General features: G+C 42.1%; 1 protein-coding gene across 1 annotated transcript in view; it reads left to right on the plus strand.

Annotated features, from left to right (window-relative positions):
* Nucleotides 1–17,608, plus strand: part of ADAMTS5 (ADAM metallopeptidase with thrombospondin type 1 motif 5) — a 40,455-nt gene extending 22,847 nt beyond the window's left edge. Inside the window, exons 3-8 of the mRNA XM_069026385.1 lie at nucleotides 520–687; nucleotides 4,467–4,750; nucleotides 5,936–6,119; nucleotides 6,553–6,728; nucleotides 7,387–7,562; nucleotides 10,878–17,608. Of these exons, the coding sequence (XP_068882486.1) occupies nucleotides 520–687; nucleotides 4,467–4,750; nucleotides 5,936–6,119; nucleotides 6,553–6,728; nucleotides 7,387–7,562; nucleotides 10,878–11,448 (1,559 nt within the window). The 3' untranslated portion in view covers nucleotides 11,449–17,608. The remainder of the gene's footprint in view (nucleotides 1–519; nucleotides 688–4,466; nucleotides 4,751–5,935; nucleotides 6,120–6,552; nucleotides 6,729–7,386; nucleotides 7,563–10,877) is intronic.
* Nucleotides 17,609–20,517: the final 2,909 nt, after the last annotated feature.

Consider the following 20,517-nt stretch of genomic DNA (forward strand, 5'->3'; position numbering starts at 1 on the left):
CTTACGTAGAAAGTATTGCCAAAGAAAAATGGTTTTACCTGCCTGAAAAAAAAAAAAAAAGGCCAAATCTTGCAGAATATGTTCCTTTCAGGGCATCAGGCTTTTTTTCTGTAGTGGCTTTGATGGGTGATCTTGTCCCTATTGTTATAGCACTCTTAGTTTAGCCCTGCATATCTTACTAATCAACTTCTGGCTTAGGTTGGACTTTTTTTTTTCTTGAGTGTTAAGTTCAGGCTTGAGCTCTCTGCAGCTTTATTCCCATTCATTCTTTTACCATTTGTTTAGCTGCATCATAAATGCTTTTATTTTTATCTCTTAAAAAAGATGCAGCACCTTTCTAGAAAGTTGCAGAACATCTTCACAAAATTTTTCTTGCTGAAGATGATTTGGAAAAATAGTAAGAAGCCTATTGTTGATAAATATAAATGAGTACAGTTCCCTTCCCCCACATGACTGTAAGCTCCAGCTAGTCAACTCTGGATAGTCATATAATGTTATTTATTTGCTTCATTTCCACAGGGCACTTGCTTGGGCTTTCCCATGATGACTCCAAGTTCTGTGAGGAGAACTTTGGCTCCATGGAAGACAAGCGCCTGATGTCCTCCATTCTGACCAGCATTGATGCTTCAAAACCCTGGTCCAAGTGCACTTCAGCAACTATCACAGAATTCTTTGATGATGGCCATGGTATGTGTTATCACTCCTTGTGTCAGCTACATGGTACTTCTTACAGTGAATCTATATTTTTTAATAAGAACATTTTATGGCAGCTTATTTGCTTAATATGACATTTACCCCTTGGGGAATAAGTACAAAAATTCCGTTTTCCAAAAGTAGAAATAAAAAAGCATAATCTTCACTCTTAATGAATTTTAAAGTCTTCCCTGTGCTCCCAAAGCAACTGCAGTTATTAAACAAACCACTCAAATTCCAAAATGCTGAGATAAAAATGACATAATTGAGTGAATGGATCAAGTTGTTGTGGTAACCAAAATGCTTATGGATAAAAAGTACGGTGTGTCTGCTGAATGTCAAGGTTTGCTTTCAAATATTTTGTCGGCTGATTTCAGTGCTCTCTGAAACATTTTTCTCTGAATGACTTAATTTCTTCTCTCAATTTTATTAGATCCATTAATCTGTACTATCCTGTTTTATGGTCCATATTGCTCTGGCATTGATTTAATATTACCAAATTAGTTTCCACAAATGAACAGAACTTTCCCTTTTGACTTCCTGAGGTAACTCTCCCACCATCCATGAATGACCTCTCAGAGAGTGTAAGGAACTCTGAACTGTTTTCTCCTCAGTTCATGAGTAGTTATCACTCAGGTGTGTAGTCTGCAGGAGTTACTGATACGATTAAGTTATTCATAGAAAATTTGAACCCCTCATCATAGAGGTCCATAGTCCTCTGGGAATTAATTTTATTACTGATGCTATTGGTGTGATTTCAAATACAAAATGTTTAGGGAGTCTCTTTTCTTGATGGATCGCCCCTTCAGAGACCTTTTTTAAGTAACACTCTTCTTTTCTGTAGAAATCTATAATTTTCCAGCTGTTTATTTTAAATCACAGATCTGTCCTAACAGAACACAAACGCCATCCATGAAGTAGAAATGGAAGTCCATGATTTGATTTCAAATGGAGACTTGATTTGACAGTCAATGGCCTCAGCAGCACTGGGTGCACGAGTGATGCTGAATGACACCATAAACTCATTTTTCTCAGTAGGGAAACACCTGACAGCTGAGTGCACTGCAGACACCAGCATTACATGAAGTCAGCTGAATAAATCCCAACAGAAATGTCTCATCCAAGGTCAGCCAGGGGGCTGGGGAGGATCAAGGTGCTGATTCCCTGTCTCCTGGGGCCTGCTCTGAGAACAATAAACAGCTCTGTCATGATATCACCATTTGTTTTACACTCATGAGATGACCCCAGACAACAGTTTGACATTTAGGAAGAAAAGGCTCGGTTTGTGTCCAGAGGAGAGTGACATTTATATCCGTCTGCTTTTAGCAAAGCCTTTCCAAAGGTACTAATTGCCCTTATTGTCATGCCAACCACCAGGCTGTGGGATGGTTGCTTGGGACCGACTGTGTTCAGTCCCAGTGCTCTGTGCAACCTGGAACAAGGACTGTTTGTATTTTAATTAATTTATATCCTGCTTATCTGCTTCCTGCACAGATCTTGTTCTGCCTTTTTTTTTCTTCCCCCCCAAGATACATTACACATAGCATTGAGAGAGATAATGAGATGGCTTAATTAGCACTGTCATCAGCCAACAATGTTGCTCTATTCCAGGGCACAAAGATGTTCTTTGGTGTCCAGGACAAAAAAAATGGGAATAGCAGTACGTACATGCTCTGGATGTTGAAATGTAACGCAGTGAATGGAAGCCCTCCCTGCCCTCCCAGCCAGGGGCCCACTCTGTCCCTTCTGACCATGACAAGCAGGAGGCTGGACCAGCTGGTGGTAAAAACACCTCACTTCATTGCAGCCTGTCCAAACACAGACACTGCTACAGTCTACCCATATAAATACGGGGTTTTTTTCCCATGGGAAATCCTTAGGGGCCTTCCCTGTCTTCAGTTCTGAATTTATCGTGTGAGATCAGCTGGAGCACCTGGCTTTGTAGAAATTAGACACCTTTCCTCAGTAAAGGAGAAGTTTGGATCTCCTTCCCCTCTGTTCTGGAGGGTCAAGAATGCTGTATTTGCTGTGCAAGCTTGTGAAACCTGTTCATTATTCACACATGAATGGGTTTTAACTGAAATGATTGACAGATGAGTATATGCAAGGATGAGACTTTTCTTTCTTTTTTCTCTAAATTTTTATTTCCAGCCAAAATGAAGTGTTAATATGATGTTTTAAAATACTGAATAACAGCCCTACTTGGGAGTTTGATAAACTTCAGTGTAGGTACAAGAGCAGTATATAAACTAAACATTGACATTCTACAGCCTTCCCATCACTGCCCTCACATTTTAGTGGCTTCCTCCATCCTCACAAGGAATATGAAGGAGGATTTCCACTGTTACGTAATTTTTACAAAGTGTATTTTTGCCAGAACTTCTGCAAATTATGTCCAGAAACCCCAGGAAAAAGATAGGTGCTTCCTCACTCCTCATCATGTCTCTCCTATTTTATACTACAGCAACTCAGGGTACTTTTAATTATCTTTATCTCATGACATCTAGCATTGGCACACATTGTCTGCATTAAAAATTCAGCATAATCCAGATTAAATATAAGGCTAGGGTAAATCAGGGTCAGCAAATGGAACAGGTTTAACAAGACAGAGAGTTTTTGGTTGCAAGTCATCACGCAGAAAGAATTTTTGGCTAATTTGGCTAATTGGCATTAGTCTTTAGAAGGACAGAAGAACAGTTGCAGTAAGTGTGTGTTTTGGAAGGAATACTCAAGCTGTTGAGAAATGGAGTATTTGGTTTGCTTAAATCCCTGCCATAGCTTGAAATTCTATTCCATTTTGTGTAAATAGTGAGGGTTTTATAGATAGGCTTTTTTCAGCCATGATGCAACTGAAGAACACTGGTGTGGATTCCAAAGTGAGGTAAATTGTGGTGAGTTATTTTGGCCGAGGATGAGTGAAGCTTGCCTAGACCACATATCCCTTTCATGAAGTGTGAAAGAGGTTACACTGAATAATAGTTCTGCATGTCAACAAGTGAGGTTTTCAATAGTAAAACAAACAGCTATCAGAAGATAGCTAGAACATATATGGGAATTCTTATTTTTAGAGCATGCCAGACAAATCTTTAGCACTGCAGACCTTAAAACACATACAAATCTTTACATTCATGCAATTTTTTCTTCCTGTTATTTATGGTTTTCTGTGTTAAATGGATAGCCCTTTTCAAACTTGTGGACAAGCAGCCAAGTATCATTCCTTAGAAGTAAAGTCCAATCCATCTTTAATGCCAACATTAGTTTTGATACGCAGCTTATATTTTTCCTTTGGCTTGGGAGAATTCTTTATTTTTTGTTCTGTTTTGTTTGGGTTTTTGGCCTCATTGGCTACAAGTCTGTGTTTTTTGATATTTTTGGCATTCCTTTAGAAGCTTTACCATTTTTGACATCCTGATTTAAAACTCAAATGACAACTCTGGTCTTGCTTACGTGAGTCTTGCTCAGTCCTTAAATCACAAACCAATAAATAGCTCAGAAGAATGTGTTCTGAGTCTTGCACAGAGGATTGAAATGCCAAAAGGACCTGGGTAAAACTCATTTACACCTCAGGATGGGAATAGGCAGCTCAACAGCGGGGTGAGAACACAGTGGCAGCAGTTTGACCTCATGCAGAGTCTGGTGTCACCTCAGAGCCTTCATGTCACCATCCTTTGAAGGAAGTTCTCTGTCAGCCGAACGACTTTGCAGCACTGCGGAGAAAACTGGGAAATAGCAGTAAATAACTGAGTAAAGAACAGCTTGGCCTTCTCTTCTAGGGAACTGCCTGCTGGACCAGCCCAGGAAGCACATCGTGGGCCCCGAGGAGCTGCCGGGGCAGACGTACGACGCCATCCGGCAGTGCAAGCTGGCCTTCGGCGCCGAGTACACCGTGTGCCCCGGCATGGACGTGTGCTCCCGCCTCTGGTGCGCCGTGGTGCGCCAGGGACAGATGGTCTGCCTCACCAAGAAGCTGCCCGCCGTCGAGGGCACCCCCTGCGGCAAGGGGAGGATCTGCCTCCAGGGCAAATGCGTGGACAAAACCAAGAAGAAGTACTACTCAGTAAGTTAGCGGCCGTGACCCCAGGGGGAGTTCTGAAAGGTGATCCCTCAGAGGTGCTGATTTTTGTGGGAGTGAAATGGGCTGTGTGGAAGCCAGATTGAAAGCTGCCTTGTTTTTTTAGCACGTAATTGGGGTGTCGTTGGTGAGGGTGTAGGAAAAATGCTGCTGAGGTTCAGGAAATGTATTTTCTTCTTTAAGGAAAGCCTTCATTCCTGGAAAACTGGGAACATTCTTTCAGAGGAGGTGATTTTCCCATTCAGTAAATCAGTTATCAGGGCTTCTTGGCCATGGAATGCAAGACAAATTACATCTCTAAATTTAATTTACAGCCCTCATCTGAAAGGCCCCAGGGCCCTAATTCTAATTTAGAAAAAGGCAGATTAAATTAATCCAGAATATAATCTTTGGAGCAGAGAAGTTTATGCTTCCAGTGACAGAGAACCTCTGTCTACTTCATACCTCTGCAGAGTCCCCAGGCTCATGAGAGCTGTCAGCTGCACAGTTCAGATACTTCTAAATTCACTGGGTAGATAGTAGCCCCTTCTGTTACACCCACAGAAGATCCACAGACTTGTAGAGCTTTGTGACAATATTTGCAAACTATGGGAGCCTTTCAAATCAAGCTACAGCCTTTATAACACCCTTTTAAAATGGATTTCTATACCCTTTTTCATGGATTTATATACTTCTACATGATATTGCAGTACTGTAGCCAATGCAGCAGAGTTGACAATTCCACCTCTTGCCAGTAATTCCCGGCAATGCCTACACATCACAATAGCTGGATTTAATTCATCTCAGATTAGCACTACAGGTATGTTCTGGGAGCTGAACCCCTTGGAGCCAGTTTAAGGGGCCTTTTTGGTAGGAATAGCAAAACATAAGAGAGCAGCACATGAAAATGTGGGTGTGTTCTGTGAAGAGGCTGAAGGCAGCTGTGCAGAGCAAGGCCCGGTATTGCCTTTGCACCCACAGTGCAAATGAGATGTCATCAGTGTGCAAATAAAAGATAGAAATTAACTCTGCTGGGAGAAGGAAGGTTCCTAAGACCTGTTATCCCTGATAAAATGGCCAAGGAATTGCCTTCAGCTGAGGAGAGCATTAGCAGTGACTTTGAGATGTAAGGACTCCATTCGCACTTGGATGACGCACTCACTCACCTCCCACTGTTTGTGTGTTTTTCAGGCTTCAAGCCATGGCAACTGGGGGTCCTGGGGACCCTGGGGACAGTGCTCCCGTACCTGTGGGGGGGGAGTTCAGTTTGCCTATCGTCACTGCAACAACCCAGCCCCCAGGAACAACGGGAGGTACTGCACAGGCAAGAGGGCCATCTACCGCTCCTGCAACGTCACTCCCTGCCCTGCCAACGGTGAGTGCCCTCCTGCTCCAGCCCTCCCTTCACAGACACTAAATACTGATTGTCTGCCTGAAACCACACAGCAAAGGCCCACTGTAGCCTCCCCAAAATGTATTTATCAAGGCAAGACATTCAGCATTAGTACAATATCCTAATTCTTCACCCACACCTCGCCCTGGACGCGGTAGAGAAAGGACGCTTGAGCGAAAAAAAGTCAGTCCTCTAAAATGAAACATAATGCAAACTTTAGACCTTTAATGCTTGTTATGCCATGGGGAGATTTCCAAGCTAAAACAGTAGAGGGATTGGAAGGCCAGTTCTAAGTAAAGAAGTGGCGTGACATAACTTAAAAATGATGTAGGAAAGAAATTGGAATAATAGATGGACATAATGATATTTGCAGCGTGGTCTGAAATAGCCGCTGATGATGTGAATAATTCCACAGCTAAATCCTTCCGACAAGAGCAGTGTGAAGCAAGGAATGGCTATCAGTCTGATGCAAAGGGTGTCAAGACTTTTGTGGAATGGGTCCCCAAGTATGCTGGAGTACTGCCTGGAGACGTCTGCAAGCTCACCTGCCGAGCCAAAGGAACCGGCTATTACGTGGTATTTTCTCAGAAGGTAATGGCAGCTCCAGTCAGGGTTTCATGCTCCACTTTAGAAGGGTCCCATATTTTAGAAATCTTTCTCTACAACCAGGGAAAAGAAGTTAGTCATATGATTCAAAGATTTAACTGTGGATTAGATTTAGTGGTTCAATCCAGTAGTTGTACATTAGGGCCAGAACTGGCCTCTAAGATGAGAGAAGTTTTTCCACATCTCAGTATGTGAATTCATGAAGAATATGGGCCTCTCTGCACTAGTTTGTTTTCAGGAGTGGATAGAGGGGTTTCTGCCTGGAATTTTCTGTCATTCTGGGGGTTTCCGGAGGAAAAAAAGAGTATTAGGAGAAAAGAATAAGTCAAACCCTGAACTATGTTTAAAGAGTCCAGAGTAACTCTTACAGAAGCAATTAATATGGCATAATTAGTCAAGTAGTAGAGATGTGACTCGTGGTCACTTCCATCAGATGCAATCCAAACTGAAAGTTGTCTGTCCTTGCTTTTGTCCTTTTGCTAAATTTCATCTGATTTGAACATGGGAGAAGATCAGTCTTGTCTGTCAGGGGAGGTGACCTGCTCTGAGTTGGTGACTTAAATAAGGAACTGGGTTTTGCCAGGTGGATCCAAAAAGGCAAATTTCTGTGGCAGTTTGAACCAAGTTTTATTTGCTTGCTCAGGTCACTGATGGCACGGAGTGTCGACCCTACAGCAACTCAGTTTGTGTCCGAGGGAAGTGCATCCGAACGGGCTGTGACGGGATCATCGGATCCAAGCTCCAGTATGACAAGTGTGGGGTGTGTGGAGGAGACAACTCCAGCTGCACTAAAGTCATGGGAACCTTCACCAAAAAGAGGTACTGATCTCAGCAGTAAATGCATCTTGTTGTGGAAATAGTAACTCTGCCACGCGGTGCTTGCTTTCTGTCTCGGAACGCAGTTTGCTTTCACGTGGGGAAAAAACCACATTGCCTGTAGATTATTGCAGTTTCCAGATGTGTGCAGCTGGCTCTTAGCATTACCCTGAAACTGGCAAAGCATCAACTGGCAGAACACTGCACCCAGCTCATTTCTGACACAAAGCGCCAGTGATGCAGGTGAGCATCAACAGGAATAAGGCACAGCAATTCGTGCCACTTGCAGATCTTGCTGTGCCAGATGGATTGTGGTTCCTAGAGGACAGAGAAAAAGGGAGAGGAGTGAATCAGAGTTGTTTGGATCAGAATTACCTGCATCTCTGAAATTTTGCCTTTTCCACTTGTTGCTGCATTAGCAATGTTTTTTCATCTCATCTCTTTTGAGTGACACTGAGGACATCCCACCTGATTCTGTGACACACATTCCTTGTATAAGTAGTGGAGAGAAGCAGGCAGCAATAAACACCTTCCTTAATAGCTGAGAGAGGTTATACCCTAAAATTACCTTTTCCCACTGCTGAGTATGTGTGGAGATCAGGTAAACAGATGAGATACCAGAAATATCTTAGGCTTAAGCATGACTATATCCCTTCATATGCCTTCGTATCCCTTCATGTCCATTGGCATAATATCAATCTCCAGATGGATGTTTTAAAGTCAAAATATTTAGAGCAGTTATCCATGAGCCATTTTTCTGTCAGAGTTCACCTTTTCACTGTAATAAAACTTAATACTAGTAAAATAGAAGGAACTGCTGCCATGGTTTTCTCTCACCCCATTGTGAGGGCAGTACTAATAGAACAACCTCAAATCCTTTCTGTCTGACCTAAAATTTTTTCCTCTTCAATTCTTAAGATTCATAGAAAAATGGGGATTTTTCATTATCGTTTATACAGATGCCAAGGTCTCAAAGGACTGATCTACGCATAGAAACTTTTAGTTGATGATTTCTACTCAGAGTCAATGACTGCATTAAACATCTTTTTTATATAAACTTGATTTTGTTTTATACCTTCCAAATTCTTACATGGCATATTGAAAGCTACCAGAAGTTGGAATCTGATTCCTGAAATGATCTTTTATTTCTGTACATTTCAACAGACTGATTAATAGCAGTCAAAAATTACTTGGAGAGTGAATTTATTCTAAAAATAAACATAACTAATCTTCATCCTGGTAAACCAATGACTGCTCACCTAACGATGCCAAAACACCTCTGCCAAAAAGAATGGCTTTCCATCCAAATTAGTAATTATATAAACCAAACCTTTTCCAATTTGTAAATATTGGAATGTCTGGGATGTCTAAATGAAGATGACAGTAGGAGATACATTTCATGTGATTCAGTAATAATCAAGCTCCAGGAAAAGTGTTAGAGGGGCTCCATCAGTTTCAGGGAGGCCAGATTTGTATAATAGATACACTTGGAAATGGAGAGATTTATTATAATGATCCCTGTGAAGTTACCATCTTACTCCTCAAATCATGCCTTTAAGTGTCAAGAGACTGGCTAGAGGGTAAAATTGTGTTCTAATATGATTTTGATTGGATTTTGGACTGCTGATTTATTTTTACTGGAAAAGTTGTTTGAGGCGATTCTTCTCTGCGAGTAATTGACGTTAAAATAAACCCCCGGTTAAAATAGTGAAATCTTAATTGTCTGTAAACTGTTGTTACAGTTTTGTATGAAAGGGTAGTGCTGGTAGGAAAACTGTCTTTCCTCCACTGAAAAATGGCAGCTCCCTTGTTGCTGTCCATTATTAACCAAATTTTAGCAATTTGTACGTTAAGCGTAGAGGAAACTTAAATTTACAAGGCAAAACCAGTATTTCCCATTACAGACAATTTCCGTAACAACATTTGTTTGTACTTCTTTTTTCTTTTAAAGCAGGCAAAACAGAATATTCTGGGAAATTTGCTTCCTAAGATTTTTGTTTAAAAAGCTGTAAAGCCAAGTTATCAGAAGTTGGGAAAGAGGAGAATTAATGCTGCACATGCTTCTCTGTGCACATGGAGCATTACAGCTCTTCGTGCAGACAACTTGAATTCTCCAGGACTGCTTGTAGGTTTTGAACAAATGATTTTTTAACTTTAATGACATGTTTGCACTGAGTTATTCTGGCAACTGTTGTGTAAAAATATTTGTGCAGTGCTGTAGAGCAGTCCCCAGGCTGGGTTCACACCATATTCCTCCAGCTTTATGGAGGTGCTAAATCAATGGAGTCTTAAGTCATTGTCCCATAACTGCTGGAAATAGCAGGGGAGCAGCACAAACGTTTCATCTGTAATATGTGCAGTCTCTACATGTGCAGCCAAAAGTTCTCAAAATTAGCAGTCTGTTCTTTAAACAATCCCAAAGGAGATGCCATCACTTTCATGTATTTTTAATTTTTCTCATTAAACCTTTCAGATACGAGGTACTTGCAGGATGGCTTTGTCACAGGTTTAGGAATGAAAACACATCTCCAAAGTCCAGCTGGTAGCTTACAGCTGTGTAAAGCCTTTAGATTTTCTTCTATATATCAGTAAAGTTAAAATAACATACTTGAGATAGTGATAAATTCCAGCACACTTGCAGGTTTTGAATGCTTGTCACTTTTGGTAAAAGAGTTTAATCTCCTTTTCTAAATCCCAGTTAAGATACTTCATAAGTAGTAGAGAACTCCGTGATGGTACAAATGAAGCCATTGGGTGCCCCTCTTATTAGACACTTGACGATTAATCTGCGGCTTTATGAATTTCAAAGTAAACAAATTTTTTCTCGGTGATCAAGATTATTTTTAAATGTTCCCAAGGTACCTCTACCCAGCTGTTCCTCTGCTCGTGCTTTCCTTAATCATCATTATAGCAAAGACTGCAAGAAACAGCTGTAACCAATGCATATCTCATTATCTTTTCCTTGGCAGGCAGCGCGTGCATCATATTTCATATCTCCCACCCTTTGCTGAAATCTATAAGCTATCTGTTATTTTTCATTCCTCTGGTATCTGACCCACGTCAGACTGTCCCTAAAGCTAAAGATTAAGCAATCTGCAAGAAGTGCAGTAGGAATTTCTTGGAGAACACGAAGAACAACACAGTAGGCCAAGAGCGGAACCTGGTTAAATTAATCTTAGGGAAAATCCAGGTGGCCTGAGCTGAAATGAAGCAAGATGTTGTTGTCCATAGGTCGAACTTAAAGGTCCTTTCCCACCTCGTTGATTCTGTGATTCTGTGTCATGCCAGTGAGACTCTTCCTTCTTCCCCTTCCTTCAGCAAGGGCTACACGGACGTGGTGAAGATCCCGGAAGGGGCGACGCACATCAAAGTGCGGCAGTTCAAGAGCAAGGACCAGAGCAGGTTCACGGCCTACCTGGCCCTGAAGAAGAAGAGCGGGGAGTACCTGGTCAATGGGAAGTACATGATCTCCACCTCGGAAACCATCATCGACATCAACGGCACCGTCATGAACTACAGCGGCTGGAGCCACAAGGATGATTTCCTGCACGCCATGGGCCACTCGGCCACCAAGGAGATCCTGATCGTGCAGATCCTGGCCACCGACCCCACGCAGCCCGTGGACGTGCGCTACAGCTTCTTCGTGCCAAAGAAACAGGGGCAGCTGGCAAACTCAGTCCCCAGCAGTGGTGGTGGCAGCAAAGTGACTGCGCCGGCCGCGCAGCCCCGCTGGGTGACGGGGCCCTGGCTCTCCTGCTCGCGAACGTGCGACACGGGCTGGCACACCAGGACTGTCCAGTGCAAGGATGGGCACGGGAAACTGGCCAAGGGATGTCTGCTCTCCCAGAGACCCTCAGCATTCAAACAGTGCTTGCTGAAAAAGTGCTAACCTGTGGTGGTGACCTTCTTTCTAAGAGGTTTGAGTAAGCCATTGTTGACATACTGGTGTCAGGTCTGCCCAGACAGAGAGAAGCAAAGGCTTCAATGTACTTGCGTTCAGTCTCTAATTATGGGCAGAATCTGCCTATTTGGACCAAATGAAGATGTGCACTGCTTTAAATAATAGTAGGGTGGTCTTAATATGTCAAAGAAAGTAAGCATTAAAGTTGTTGAAAGCCCTCTGTGTCTGCAAAAATGTAAAATAAAATAATGCAAAAGAAGAAAAACTAGTGAATGGAGGATCCTGGGATATTTGAAGGTTACAGAATCATCTCCCCTTTTTCACCTACCTCTACTACAGTATGTCCTTAGGAAACGTCACACATCCCCATGATCCCATAGTAGCTTATTTTATACTGTTTTGTAAATATCTTTCATTTGGTATATCACTTGATATCACTTCCTTCTATTAAAGAAATCAAAAGACAAACTACATAAGCAAAATGATTGACCAAAGTATATCTGCAGCCCTTGTGGACTTGGTCCATCCTTCAGAAAGGGCCACAGATGTTTTACTGGAAAATGAAGAGCTTGCTGCTGGTTTTAAAAAGTGATACCTTTTGGTTTTGACAAAAGGAAATACGTTTTCGTGGTAGAAATTTCCTGACAGCATATCAATTATCTCTGACAAATCCTGTGTTTCCACCCAGAAATTCTCAGGAGGAGCCTTGTAGCAGCTTGCAGATCAGGGAACCCCACATGGCTCCAACAGCAGGAGCATCAGCAGCTCCTCCCCATGTGTGTGTCAGGCATGCACCGAAGGAGGAGTTGGCTGCCAGGAGGAGTTTGTGTACACTGTGCTTGTAAACCTCCCTGGTTCCAGCTGTGTCACAGCCTGGGGTCCTTGTTGTCACTGAACAATAGCTGCTCGAGCTGCTCCTCTCCATGAAACAAAGGCCTACTGTATTTTGTAGAAAACTAGTTAGAGAACCAAAAATTACAGGTGAGGTAATCAAGTGTCTTCTGACTCAGATATTCTGAGGCTGTGTTCAGCTGCTTTCTCTGTTATTTTCTCTATGGCTTCCACCTTGAACTTAACAATGTGTAATGTACCTACATCTTTTCGAGAGGCTATAAAGGTCAAAAAAACACAGCAAACAGTTAATATTTTATCACTGTTTTGTCCATCATGTCTAACTCTGGTATTCATCTTACCAGCAAAAGTTTGTAACTATTTGTCTTTTTTTTTTTGTTTTGTTTTGTTTTGTTTTGTTTTGTTTTGTGTTTTGTGTGTGTTTTGGGGTTTTTTTAAAGCTATAGAAGGCATTCATGTTTTGTGTATCTACCACATTGAGGAGGAAGAGGGGTCACTAGGAAGTCAAACCACATCAGGATGTGGAGGACTTGTCCAATATCAATAAAACTGTTTCCACAGCACCGGCAGTAGCTGGTAGCAGTTTTCCTTGGCAGCAGTTCTGAATCCTGTTATTGTCTTGTGGAAGTTCTGTGACTGAGGATGGGCATTTCACCTTGTACAGGTGGAGGCCCAGGAGCAACCCTGTTAAAATCGCTCTCTTCAATATCAGCAGGCTTTGAATTAGGCCCGAAGATAACAGGTACCAATAGAAATGGTAGAAAACCACTGATCAAAGCAGAACCCCATTTTTTACTCCTTTGTTCATCCTCACAGGAGAATAGGAGACTGCAGGAGGATTTTCAGACAAGCCTTAGCTGTAAGTCAGTGGTACTTGAGCACTGAAACACCTCAGGCTCTTCTGAAAATCCCAGGCATGAAATCAGCAGGGAAAACTTGTTGGAGTGCGGAGCAAGAAGGGCAGGTCTGACTCCAGGCTGACACAAACATGTTTTTGCAACTGTGGCATGTTTGTGTGAACTCTCAAAAATCATGTGATGATTTCAAAACAGCATAGAGTTGCTACATCTACAACTGTGAAATCTGGAGAAGGATCTGGTTTTTACCCTGTTTTAAATAAACAGTACCAAGGGCAGGGCCTCCTCCTCTGTTAAATGGATTGCCAACAAACGTTATTAATCAGCTTTCAAAAATGGTGTGGCCTTCTGTTCAGGAGTAGTCCCTGTGCAAAACTGTGGATCTTGTGGAATACACCCCATTTAATCTTGATCCCAACCTAAGAACTGAGATCAAGGCTCAGAATATTTGCAGGGTGCTGGAAAATAAACATTTATGCCTCCTCTGCCTATTAAAATAAGATCACTTTGAAATGCCTTATTTTTCCTTTCAAGTAATCTAATTTTGATGCTTATATATGTATTACACATGTCCTAGAACCTCTCCAAAAATCCATAACAAATAGAAACCATCATGTGAGGAAAAATCAGGAGATTTAACGTGTCTCAGCATAGACTTAACATTTGTCTCAGCATACAGCTGCTGCATTAAGTGGTATTTGTGTTCTGTCATAATAGAGACAGAATGTGCAAGTATTTGTGTATGCATCATGGTAATAATTTATTATATATTCAGCAGGCTGAGTAAAGCTTCTGGATGTTATCTAGGCGTGCCATATGCGGGTATAAATTCAAAGCTTCCTTAGATCAGGAGTATCTTTGAAAAAGGAAAGAGATAACTTCGAAATAAATACGAGAACAAACCACTGCAGTGACTTTTGTCACCAGTGTAGCAATGAAGCGAATTCACACAAGCAAAGATGTGAGGGGGCAAAGGGGACAGACCAAGGCAGGACCCTAAAAGTGTAAGATAAAGGGTAAGTTAACACTTGCTGTTTCAGGTGTTCCTAAATCACATTCCAGTTCCAAATCTTGCCTGTGCCAGTTGTAGCTGTCCCGTGCACCTAATGAATGAAGAATTGGTGCAAGGTCTGTTCTTAGCTGAATTCTGTGTCACTCACACTGTGACATCATTGTTTACATTTCTTCCCAGTGTTGTACAGCTGGATTCAGGAAATGCACTGAGGGATGGAAACCTGGAGTTCTGCTTTTGGCACAGCCAGGAACAATCTCAGTGTTAAATTCACACTGACTTTGGGACACACTTCCAGTGCCCTTAGGTGAGTTTGGACCCCTGAGCATCGGTGGGTTTAACAGCATCTGCTTTTCAAGTAGGATATTCTCATTAGGAAAAAGCCTGGCATCTTTAGTTTGACTTTGTACAAGAAATTAAGTTTAGCTGCCCTCCTGTGGAAACAGTTTTATCACAAGGGGAAGAGGGAATAATCTTGTGGATTAATAACAACTGTTTAAAAAAAAAAAAAAGCAACACAGCACTGAAAAAAATAAAATAATTTATTGTTTTTACAACTGGTATGTGAACGGATGTAATGAATTTATTTATTCTTATTTAACAAAATACCAATTGTGCAAATTCTATATTTAAAATGTTTTGCTATCGTCTCTGGCTCTCTTTCTGGCTCTCTTTTAATTTATGCTTCGGATTTGTGTTGGAAGTACACCTTGTGAGTTTACATAATATATGGCACTGGTCATTTTTTGTATGATTTTATTTAGAGGACTTTGCATGGAACAGGAGTATATGTGTACACACATGTATAGATGTATATTCTTTTTCTGCTGCCATCTTTTCCTTAGAGAAGTTGTAGATTTTTAATTCCATGACACCTCGTGCTCCAAGCTCCTTGTTATATTTCAAAAAGCTCTCAACAAGTAAGTCCCAAAGGTCTGTGGACCAAAACAAGCCCCGTAATAGCTCCTGAAGAAGTCAGAAGACAGACTTGTGTCTCGAAGGCACGTGCAATTCATGCTAGAGGCCTCAGTGATTGACCCCCGAGGCTGACCCTACCCCCTTGCTTTAGTTGTAGCAGACTTTCAGTAACTGGGGGTCCTCTCGATGGGAATGAAGTTCCTCTGAGTTGCCAGGACTCTTCTCTCATGCAGCTTCTTACATTTAAGTGACAACACTAAAGAGAAAGCTCCTGGGTGTCTCTTTATAAAATAGCTTGAACAACATATGATTTGGTTTATGAGGACTGAACCATTAAAAAGCTGGGTTTTCCATGTTTTTGCTGTTTATATACATATATAAATATGTATATATGGCTATAAAAAGTCAAAAGCCCAATTTGGAAGCCTTTGCAATGTTTTACTTCATTGTATTTCAGCTCTTTGTACCACGTCAGGCAAAGTTAGATGAAAAAAGCCAGCAAGGCATGTTTCCATGAGAATAATACCTGTTTGTTTCCACTTTTCATCCAGTTCAGCTCCTGCAGACCTCAAGGGAACTAGAATTGGGTGCAGTGTGAGGGGAGAAATGCGACGTGGCCAAACCTTCGGCTTTCCCGCAGTCAGTTCATTTACCTGTAGCCCCTGCTCTGCAAGGGCGGTGCTACAGACTGCACATGAACAATTCCAAACTGCTGGAAGTCACCTCGCTCCCCAGTGCCCACGTTCACCTGAGTTAAATTCCAGCTCAGCCTCTCTTCTGCCAGCCAGGCACTGTCCAAGGCCAGAGTCAGCCACGAGGCTTGAGAGGAATTAGGGATGGCTAGTGGGTGATGCTTCCTCACTCAAGGCCCAGTCCAAAACCCCAGGGAATACAAGCCTGAGCTTTGATGATCTTAAGGGCAGGCTTTGAACAGGGTTTAATGGATCATTAATTGTGGGCTTTCAGCAGTATGCTCAGGTGAAGGTTTCTCCTCATGCCATGCTGTTGTCACTGAGGAAGATGGAGCCTATGGCAAGAGGCAAAATTATATTCTCTGGGCATAGGCTGCAATTGTCAGGAAAAAAAATTGTTGCTTGGTTTGGAGGGGTTTGTTCCTTTTATTCATGAAGTGATTCATTTTTATAGAGCTGCCAGAGTGCATTCATACTTGCCATGTGCAGCATTTTCAAGGGTTTTTTTCCTGTGGGTGCCCTGATACTAACTGATAAGCTAGTTCAATTCTTGTTTCAAATAACATTGCAAATGCAGATACTTCTGGTTTATCACACCCACCAGCAATGACTCTTAATATAAGAGAGATTATTAGGTCCTCAGCCACCACCCCAAAAAGTGCTTTGGAGCTTAGAAGGTTTAACCACAAGCACCAATTTTCAGTGATAAAATTTGAAAAGACCCAAACACAGGTGAGTGGTGTAAGAGCTTCTCCCCACACCACACCAAGCATCCCAACATCATCCCACTGCTGTGCACTCTGTGAGCCACAGGACAAAACTCACAGCATCTTTTGCCCTGGAAGTTGTCAGTGGAGGCTCAGAGTCAGTGTAAGGACAGTAAAATCCTCTCCACAAACATCAGCCTGGCATAGCTCATGTTCAGACACCTGTGGCTAAGTGCAGGTGCATATTTCGTGTGTGTGCTTGGGTATGTGAGTACTTGGGTCTCCATTCCTCCCACTCACAGAGAAAAAAAGTTACACTGGGTTTACTTATGCCTATGTAAATTTAGAGTTACTTCATGGCATCACTTGGCTTTGCAGGAGGAGCTTCAGACTTACACCACTGTAAGTGACAGCATAGCTTTTTATTTATAGTAACTGGTTTACACAATTTATCATGTGAACTGTGAAATCTGCAAATAGTTTATCTTATGAAACATTGTGACAGGCATACAGGCATTGTTCAAATCCCATCAGATACAGGAAATAATGTGCTGAATTAAGTAAGTTGGAGACAGGGTATAATTCTGCAGAGCAATAAATGGAACTTCTATTGCCAGGTCATCTGCTTAGCATCAGATAAGAGAAAATGAACGAGGTATTGCAGAGAAGACAAGGGGAAAGCACAAAGTTAGGGGTTGCTTAGTTTACTTTGTGTGCCTCTTTATGCACTGTTGGTGTCAGCATATTGTGGGAAGTCACTTTGTCACCTGGCTGAAATACCAGAACCTTTTGAGAAACCAAGATGTGTCACAAAAACTTATGTTTCATCCTAGTCTGTGTCTAATCAGAGGGAGTTAATATTTTTAGAGCACTACTGTGTCAGCCAGTTTACATCATAAAAACATGTTATGCAAAATATAAATTCATTTGAACTGAACTGTGCAAGGTCTACACTGTACTATGACACATGGAAGGCCAATAATTAGTTTTGTAAACTATTACATATGTATAATTTACAGTTGTAATCCTAAAACACTTGACTCTGTGATTTCAGTAAAAGTAATAAATATAAACTGTATCATAGGTCCAAAATATTTGTTTATATGGTATATTTGAGGGCCTCTGCTGTTTGTGCCCCACTGCAGGCAGATGAGCATAAAGAGCTGGAGCATAAATTCAAGGTGTAAATACTCTTTCTATATGTGACCACTGCATTGTAGTTGTGGTGGGGTGGAGCTCTAAAGTGTTTTGGGGAGTCGTGAAACAGCAGGAAAGTGCAGAAGGTGGTGTTTGTTATAAGATTCATAATTATCCATCTAAACCAATCTCAGATCAGTAAAGACCTGCCAGATGTGCTGATGTTGGAGCACTCTGTGTGCTGAGGTGGTGGCACAGGAAGGGGAGAGGCTTTTTGGGGAGACAGAGCTGCAGACAAACTCCAGTTGAAGTGAGGCTCTTCAAAGGCACTATTAAAAATATTTACTTTTCTAATAGAACCTTACAATTCATTCTCATGCTGATTTCTCGCTTATCCTTTCACATTCCACAACACTAAGTTGGAGTTTTTCATGTTCCTGAAAATGATGCTTTGCAGAAAGATTTTCTTCCTAAAAGGAAAAGCAAACCTATCCTGTCTAAATCTTTCCTCATGTGTGTGTCTAATCCATTGATTGCTGGCATCTTTATGAATTTGGGATTTTGTCTTTTATTAACTCGGAGGGTTTGCTTTCTTGTGTTTTACAAATCATGAATGAACTCAGTTCTTATTTACAGAAACGGTCTGCATGTGCCTAGGAACAGCTTTTTTTTTCCTATGCTGTTAAACAATGGCAGTGCAGCTTTACAGAGCTGTCAGTACCTATAGAGGGGCCTAAGCTCTTCCCCAAAAAATGTTATCACCAGGGGGATACATCAGTGCCTCCTCCACAGCTTTGCATAACAAACTGCAGTGTCCCTGTGATCATGGCAGGTCCTGTCTTCCCAAAATTCCATTTTTCTTTCCCACTTTAGAGTTTGCAGTAGCTCCGAGAAAGCCATTACTGGCAAGGGAAATCCATTGGTGTACAAATCAAATGGAGCAGACACAGCATTACAGACTTTCCCAAATGTCCAGCACTGCCATAATCCCATTACTGTGCAGGACTGTTCTGTATCAGGAAGATGAACTCATTCTCTCTTAATGCATTTTCCATCTCATCATATTGTGACATTTCACCTCTTCAGAAACTATCTGTAATTACATGTGAGGAGGGACATGTCTATTCCCAAGATTCTCAACTTGTAGACCCAAGTCTCATTTCTAGGTGGGGATGCAAGATGGATTTGATCCAATTTCAGTCTTTTAGCCAAACCAATTTTTTTTTTTTTTTTAAGAAAAAAAAACCAAAAAAACAACATAAGTTTTGGACACCTCTGAGCACATCCAGTAATCAAACTAGAAAATGTACAAGTCTTTCCACATTGCTTATGCTGTTACCTCATTCTCCAGTACTCTGTGAAGTTTAAAGCAATAAATTCATCATGCTTAGACCACTTGCCATTCTAAGCTGACCCAAGGACAGGATTGAAGAGTAAATGCGTGGGAAAATAATTTAACAAAAGCCAAGGAAAAAATATTATTTTCCACACTTGGAGGGCCAGGGCGGCAATCTCTTTGTTTTCTCTTGATTATTCTGGGGAAGAAACCCACATCTAAGTGAAAACTCACAGACATTTTCTTAAGCAGCTGCTCAAGAAGGCTTTGTTGTAGCAATCTAAGGCTGAGCTTATTAAAACAACCATTTTGGCCATTGCCACCATAGTCTGACTGCTCCAAGTGTTGCTAAAGAAATACAGTGAGACAAGGAAGCTGGATGAAATTCTGGAACACGTAGGTGTGGGAGAAAGAAGGGTGTAAGGCCCTTACTCCTTTTAAGCTTTAAGCTGCTGGGTAGCAGGTGCTGTGCCCTCTCCCAATGGGATGCATCCCATGCCCATGGAACATTTTGCTTACGATCCAAGGCCAAATGCCCTGGTGAGGTTTGCAGATGTGAATTCTGCCCTAGTAACCACATAAGGGCCATACACACGTGTTAGTGCACATAAACTACATTTTGGGGACAAAAAATGTGCAAATTGCACCTGACCAGCAATGCAGCAGAGAAGCCCATTGGCAAGCAACCCTGCAAAGCCACGTTGGTACCAGAGAGGAATGTCACAATGAGCACCAGGACGGTCCTGCCGTGCCCCAGAGCATCAGGGAACTCACATCTTGAAAGAGTTGAGAGCTGGCAGCAGGCCACCCATGCAAGGGCTGAGATGGCAGCTGCCCAACAAACAGGCTTAGTTACCTAGTAAAGGTGGTCTGTAACTAAAGGGGAACAAAAATTACACTGGAAACTTTCTGAGAGCACTTTAAAGTGGTCGATTTGAGGCAGGGCCCTGCCCACTGGAAGCGGGCCTTTGCCGAAGGCCTCGCTGCGCTAGGCCGGGTTTTGTCCAGAACAAACAGCGCTGGGCGCATTCTGTGTGGGCTGGGAGGAATGTTTTCTCACTGATATTTATGTGGCATGCTAAGATCTGACAGCCATCCAGAGGGGGGTTTGGGGCCAATATTTCATTTTAAATACACGCTGCACACAGAGGAAGAAAAGCAACATGTGATGGCATTGCTTGTGAGGGCTGACCTGAGCAGCAGAGCCGAGACAGGCTCCGTATGGCAAACCAGAGATAGAGGTTGTTTCGACAGGAATTTGAGCTATGAAAGGATTTAAGGGGAAATTATCGACCAGTCTGGCATTCAGATGCCAAAATACACAGGCAGACTTGGCTGCACAGGCACGCTGTAATGCTCCTCAGCTTGGTTTCAAAGGGAGAAGGGAAGTGGCAGGACCTGGCTGTGGAAACCTCAGCCTCTCCACGCATGCAGGAAATAAAAAATCTCCATCACAACACCACCCCTTCGTCGGGATCAAATCAAATGCTGAAGAATTCTATATGGAGAACTTTTCCTTCAGAGGACAGAAGAAAGAACCGAAGGA

The sequence above is a fragment of the Aphelocoma coerulescens genome, chromosome 1, assembly GCF_041296385.1.
Source record: "Aphelocoma coerulescens isolate FSJ_1873_10779 chromosome 1, UR_Acoe_1.0, whole genome shotgun sequence".
In the NCBI taxonomy this organism is placed as follows: domain Eukaryota; kingdom Metazoa; phylum Chordata; class Aves; order Passeriformes; family Corvidae; genus Aphelocoma; species Aphelocoma coerulescens.